This window comes from Gallinula chloropus (assembly GCF_964237585.1).
Source record: "Gallinula chloropus genome assembly, chromosome: Z".
Taxonomy (NCBI): Eukaryota; Metazoa; Chordata; class Aves; order Gruiformes; family Rallidae; genus Gallinula; species Gallinula chloropus.
In genome coordinates this window covers 38,623,340-38,630,346 of record NC_140089.1, presented here as the reverse complement: position 1 = coordinate 38,630,346, position 7,007 = coordinate 38,623,340, and the positions used below count along the sequence as shown (strand labels likewise).

The 7,007-nt window shown below is 39.3% G+C and overlaps 1 protein-coding gene across 1 annotated transcript in view; it reads right to left on the bottom strand.

Annotated features, from left to right (window-relative positions):
• TRPM6 (transient receptor potential cation channel subfamily M member 6) overlaps window positions 1-7,007 on the bottom strand; it is a gene marked incomplete at its 3' end in the record, with an annotated part of 98,238 nt that overhangs the window by 9,738 nt on the left and 81,493 nt on the right. Inside the window, exons 31-35 of the mRNA XM_084278400.1 lie at window positions 6,981-7,006; window positions 5,154-5,204; window positions 2,790-2,855; window positions 270-556; window positions 3-45 (exon numbers count right to left, since the gene is read on the bottom strand). Coding sequence (XP_084134526.1) covers window positions 3-45; window positions 270-556; window positions 2,790-2,855; window positions 5,154-5,204; window positions 6,981-7,006 — 473 coding nt within the window. The remainder of the gene's footprint in view (window positions 1-2; window positions 46-269; window positions 557-2,789; window positions 2,856-5,153; window positions 5,205-6,980; window position 7,007) is intronic.

The window sequence follows — 7,007 nt, the reverse complement described above, 5'->3', positions numbered from 1 at the left end:
GAAGGTATAGATTAACTTCTGGGCAGCTCTTTGCTGTTGGATCTCCTAAATAAAATAATGTTATAAACATTACTTTTATTTTCATGAAGAATGGTGCCAGGAATTTGTCAAAACAAACACCTGATTCTATACTGTGTAGAAATGGGAGATACCTCCTTTGCAAAACCTTTTGCCTTTCCAAAAGATAACATCACATTCATGTGTATGCAGTGTAACATTTAAGGCACATCAGGCCAGACCAGTCAGTGTAGCTTCAGGTCTGAACTCACCCTCAGGCAGAGATGTAACACTGTGCCATCATGAAAGATCTTTTGCCAAGTCTGAACCACCTCTGGCAGGAAAGACTTCACAATAAATACTTGTCCCAACTTCAATACATCATTCTCAGACCAAGTACAAATGACCTTCATGGCCCTCCGCAGACCCCCATCCATCTCCTCCTGCGACAAGACTTGGATCATTGCAGCCATACCACGCTGGGACCAGGAAGACATGCTTTTATCAAGGTTCATAGGTGAACTTTCTTCCAGTCGATAGACGGTCACTTCCTCTCCAGCTTAAATAAAAGGAAGTTTTGTTAGCAGAAGTCACACTTTGCAGGAACAGAAGAGAACTGCATTTTCATTTGGTATATTGAAAAGACATGCAACTTTACAAACTACACTTTCAAAGTGTTTTTATCATTACTGTTTATCTGTGTAAAACTTCCCCATCTAAACTTACATTACTTACTACATACATTCCACTTAAGATCTACTGTGATAACGTAAGTGGTCCGAAGAATTTGTATTAAGCCACTAAACAGAGATGAATTTAACACACTTCCTGCACACTTCTCCACAAACAAAGCTCATTAATTTATATAGACCAGAATATCAATCTCATTTGTCACTGCTTTTTAAGTACTTAAAGATGGCTGAGCTTTGAAAATATTTTATCTCTCGTTTGTGAACTTAAAATATCTGTTTATGCACTTGTGTGGAAGGGGAATTTTTAGTAAGACTTGTTTTAAGTTAATAAAGATCTATGGAACACTCGCAGTGTTTTCCTTGTAATTGTCCTTAAAAAAAACAACCAAACAAGGCAAACAGATGCAGAGAGCTTGTAATAGTTATCGACTACAAAATTAAAGGCCTGGGAAATGCCACCGTTTGACGCAAACAAACAGCTGAGTTGTTTTAAAAGCGGTGACTTGGCCACAAGGAAATGGGGAAATCAGATTGAAATGGACATGACTCTCCATGGTCAAAGGAATCCTAGGAGAACAACCTAAAGCAAATTAACAGGAAGTTTACATGTTTGGTGTTCTAAGCTAAGGTTTGTCTTTTTCCTAGAAATTCCAGTGTTGTCTGTACTGCACAGAACTTCAGACATTCTTCTCCTGCTAGTAACATTTTTCTCAAATGTCATGAAACCTGGTGAACTTTAACTCAGTCTCAATCTGTTTCCCTATATAGTCTCCTGTAGCATAAACAAGACGTCTTTCTGTTGCTTTCTGTTGTAAGCTAACAAAGTGGACCCATTTTTTTAAACCTGGCTTTCCCTCTTGCAGCTCACGTTATCTGCAATGTTAATTTGTAACAAAGAAGTTTTCACTGGCAAGTGTGAGGAGGTATCTACATCTGCAAAACAGCCAAGAATGGTCTAAGGAAGGACAAACTGCATTCAGATTAATAGATTTCCCTCCCTGCTCCCAAGCCTACTTTCCCCCATTATCTCAAATGTAGATGCTACTGAACGCCACAATTTGCGCACATTTTAATTTAAAATAAAGCAACAGAAAAGCGAGTGTCTTACATAAAAGACAGGCACTTGAATAAAGATACTGTAACTAGACACGTTTTAATCTTACATTAATTCTTCATTTTATTATCTTTTGACATTTTAATACCTAGAAAGGTGTCTCCTGGGAGCTTCAGGATTAGAATGTTCAATATGCTCATAGCTATATTAATTATCTGCAGCAATCTGATCCCAAGAAATCCTGTGATGCTGCAAGTATCAGCAATTAGTTGCTGTGAGACAAAATATTCTACCCATTGAAAAGAAGGCACATACATCTCCAGTGTCTAAAGGGAGAGTTTCTACTGGTGTAAGTCAATGCTGTACACTGGAAGTCTCCCAAACTATTTATGTATTATTCTCTACCACCCTTCAGTTACAGCAAAGTTCTTTTTTTCTTTGGCACACAAGTCTTCTGTACCAGATACAGGAGCGCCCTTTCAATCAATACTTGGTTTTCTTCTTGATATGATAACCTATACACATATATTTATGTGTGTGTGAGAGAGACAGAGAACAGAGAGAGAATTAAGGTTAAGGGGAATCTTTTTGCTGTCTTCAGCTATCCTAACAATAGGTATAGAGAAAATGGAGTTAAGACTCATCTCTGAGGTTGACAGTAATCACAGGTATGCCAACAGCTACAAGCTACACCAAAGGAAAGTGCAATAAATACTGGGGAAAACACTAGGTTCACAATAAAGTCAGTCAAACACTGGAAGAGGTTGTCCTGAGAAGCTGAGGAACTTCCATTTATAGACATATTCAAAATGCAATAGGACAGGTCTTAAGCAACCTGATCCAAATTGGCCTCAGACAGAGTTGAACCAGCTGGTTTCCAAAAGTCCCTAACCTAATACAGGATTACAATTCTATCCTGGTTCATCTCTTTCAGACAAGAAGCATTGCTGAAAGTAATCCAAGGAAACTTCTCAAAGACAGTCTTAAAAAAGTTAAGGTACTGACTATTTATAAAGGAAAATCATAACCAGGAAGTTGATACTCACCAAAGAGCTGGACTGGTGTAAAAGGTATGGTCTGAGCAAGTCTCATTAAGTTGTTTCTTTCAACAGCTGCAAACAACATAGATTTCACTACTATACTGAATAATCAAAAAGCTGGTTTAGTTTCAAAAACATCTGGTGATGCTTTATGGTAGTGTATGAAGCCAAGGAGGCTGCAGTGTGATCCTGTGTCAGATCTGATCACCATCCCACCCAGCTACCAGCTACCCTTTGCATGCCCATGGCATCTCACAAGCACCAGCTGCCATTCATTCCCACATGCATAGATCCTCTTCTTCCCAGGAAACAGGTTCTCTGAGATAAGCCCCTTACACCTTGGCTAGAAGGACTGATAGCTCTTCATCCACTACCAGCTGCCACTACTTCCTTCTCCTTCCAGCTCCAGTGCAGCTACACTCGCGTGGTGCCAATGAGATGCATCAGCCCTGGCTGCTGTCACTGTCACTGCCTGTCTCTGTGAGGCTCAGAAGCACCTGAGGATTTAGCAAGGCATCACAGGAAAATCCAAGCTTGCCCTGCACTGAGCGTTGTTCTTTCATCTGGGCTCCTTGCCAAACTGTATCAGTAACATTATTATGTCTCCCTAATTGGCAGTTTATTTCTCAGGCCAGCACCTTCAAAACTTCAGAGGGACAACTAAGTATTTTTGGCTTTGTTGTCACAATGATTGAGTCATCAGGAAGGGGGAGAGAGAGGTGAAGTAAGCCAAAAAGAGAGTAAGACTAGGACAAGGAGGCAAATTGGATGCTGCAGCGCTGACAGCCTAATTTCCCTATTCAATGGCTGAAGACAAAACTAACATCTAAGGCAGAAAGCAGAGCTAAAGCAGAGCTGTTTTTCTCAGCGAGGCAACCAAAAAGCCCTAATGGCTGGCTCTTCTAGAGATTGGACACCATCTGTCCTTCTTTTTTAAGATTACTTCTCTGAACAGAAATTAATCACAGATTTTTTGGCTCAGAAGGAGAGAACAAAGGGGACCCATGATATGCCAACCCATGAATTAGGGTCCTCATGTGAAAAGATCTGCATTTCAGTCTCCACTTCAAGGCTTGTTTACATATTCCAAATTCAACGGCCATTGGTTAACATGTCTGAATAGTTTTGGAGCAAGGACTGAAAATCAAGGTCCTCCTCTGACGCCTCACTAAGAACATGCTCTAGTCACAAAATTAGTGCATAGCAAGGACAAGGACAAGAACAGGGGAGCTGCCAGACCTCTGCCATCTGTCAAACGCTGCCAGCACTCAATCTAGAGCCTCCAGAAGCAAAAGTGAAGTAGATTCGTATCACTCACTGAACTTGGTCAAAACTCAAGTTCTTTTAGGTATGCAGAGAGGTAGAACTATATTTGTCTGCACATCATCATAGTAAAAACAATCCATAAGCAGGAAGTGGTGCAGGATTTCAGTATCAAACTTCTGGGCTTCGAGGGCTAAATTCTATCCTGATTTTCCTTAGGAAAGCTAAGCTGGAAACCTCTCGAGACGTTTGTCAACTCATAATGGAAACCACCCTCACCCGCGCCACAAAGTCCCACCTAATCTCAAATAGCATGCCCGACGGGAGCCAAATTCATCACTGCAACAATGCTACGGTGTCAGCGAAATGGCTGCTGTACGCTGATTACAAACCAGGAGGTGTTATTCCCAATTAAAATCGCTTGACGTTTTTTTTTTTTCAACTTGAGGAGGCTGCTACCGCTTCAGGTTTACCCTAAGCATCCCTTTAAAGGAGACCAAGTCCTGCAGGCAACAGAGACATCTACCGGCAAGCTGTCTGGGGCTCTCCTCCGGGAAAAACTGAAATCCCAGCCTTGTGGGACAATCTCTGCATACTCAGTTCAGGAAAAGACAGGACTACAAGCAATTAGTATCCAAATGATTTATTCCCTGCCAGATTTCTAGGACTTCATAGGTATATAAACACAGATTAAGTAGTAAAGGACCAATTAACTGAAGAAACCAATTCCAGAAAGTACAAAGGAGGATGTGGGAGGTGTGAGGGGAAGTGACAGCTATAAACAAATGAGTGCCTCTCCTGCCCTCCCCTCCAGGAATCAGAGCTCTATTCACTGTTTCCACTGATATTTTCACAGTGATTATCTACATTCTGCTCTGGATTTGCCAGAAATACCCAGAATAGAGCAATTAGCAGCAAGAAAATAATTCATAATTTTCTCACAGGAACGTTAGGAATGAATTAATCCAGAACCTTCTTAGAAGTGGGCAACTGTGAAACTCTTCAAAGTGGAAATCACAGGGGAGAACTGTCTGTAACAAGGGGAGAACTAACGTTCTTTTTAATTTGTTAAATTACTCAGCTATCATTCTGGTGCCTCCTGCTTACCTGAGTAGTGATGATGTAGATCTTGAGATGTTTTCAAGCAGGTGAAAATATCTGAAATTATGTTTAAAAGATCATTATGTTAATTATTGTAACAGAGGTAAATGCATGATTTTTTAATTCCTTCCATCCTGGTGTTTGTCATGAAACAGATTAATCAAAATTACTGTTTCAGCATTCTAAAGAAGATAATTACTATTAGTCTTTAAATACATTTTAATGCACAGTATATTGGCAGATTTCAGTCATCAATGTAATATAACCAGATGACTTATTTATTCAGTGAAATTGTGGGAAACTTGTGATATTAACCTCAAGGACATGTAGCTTCTCTAAGCCAATTACACCTCTGGGACATTAAAAGCACTTTGCTGTCCATCATGCTTCACAGCCTCCCAAAGGCATGATTTTTCAAACTCCATCCTCAGTCATTAAGCATTCCATTAACTATATTATTACACCAAAGTTATAATAATACTGTCCCATTAACCCACAACATCTAAAATGCTGTTAAAATGTAAAGAGACAAACAGTTTCTGTGGTTACATATTTAACAGGCACAGACACAACAAATTTTGCTCCAGAAGTCTGTTTTACATAGTCTTTTTCATAAAACCAAGATTAATGAGTATGTTTCCACAAATTAGATGAAATCACTTTGTTCTATTGGAAAACAATCCTTCAAAATGCCAGATTTCAGAAAATAAGTAACTACTCTACTTTTAATTCCGAAAAATGAGGTAATAAAAACTGAATCTTCATCAAAATATTTGAACATTACATTTTTCTTCTTGGTCTACTTTATTTTTTTATATTCCCTTTTCTACAGAAGGAGATCTTAAATAAAAAACTTAAATAGATGTTGGGGGAAGTGCCAGCATTTCCACTGAATGCCCTTGGTAGTTCAAGATCCCTTTCACTCTCTTCTTCTCTAGACCAAACTAGTTTTGTTGCACTTTGTATGTTGTAAAAGAACAAATATGAAAAGGGGGATGGGGACTAAGTCATTGCTTTTGAGGATGGAAAAAACACGTTTTAATCAAAGCAATGGTGTGCTCTAGAGAGTAGCTCACAAGCCACCATGGCTGCAACAGTGTGCTTCAGCACTGCAGTGGTTCGTGCACAGCTAGACCCGGGAGAGAGGAGGTAAGTCTACGAGCAACTCGTTTCTGCATCACAGGTAGCCTCAAAAAGAGAGAGGTGCCCAGCTGCTCAGCGCCTCACAGCTAAGTGGCATGTCAGGAAAACTGGAAGATAGACTAAAAGGCAACAAATACAATGTAGTCATACTAGCACTCTGCTTTTGTGGAACAAAGCCATTCCTCACTATAAACTTGACTTTCTTCTTTAGCCGTTTCATAACATATTCAATCCTTCACTGACTTCACAGTTTCAGGAAGACCACACCAACAGAGGCATTATAACAAACTGCAACTTGAAAAATCAAGCATATATTACAAATTTTGTATCACAATCTATCATCAGGAATACGCCCTGCTTTAATTCTGGAGGTCTCACCATCAGCTCAAAGAGCTTCTTCCTGCTGTTAAGGACATCATTACTGGGCAGACAAAGATAAAAAAAATACTTTTTTTTTTTTTCTCTTTTAAGATTTTGCAGTTTTCATAAGAAAAACATGTTCTCATAAGAACAGTCTTCCACTTTAAAGTATGAATTTGTAACTAACATATGAAAAAAATAGCTGGATGTTTTCCTATAACTGTCCAACTGTATAGTAAATTAAATTCTGCGTGGATTTTGCATTTCAGAGTTGTTACAGTGAGTTTGCAGAGAAGAATTAAAATGATAGTCAAACAACCAAAAACTTACTGTCAGTGTCCTCTGAAGTTCTTAACC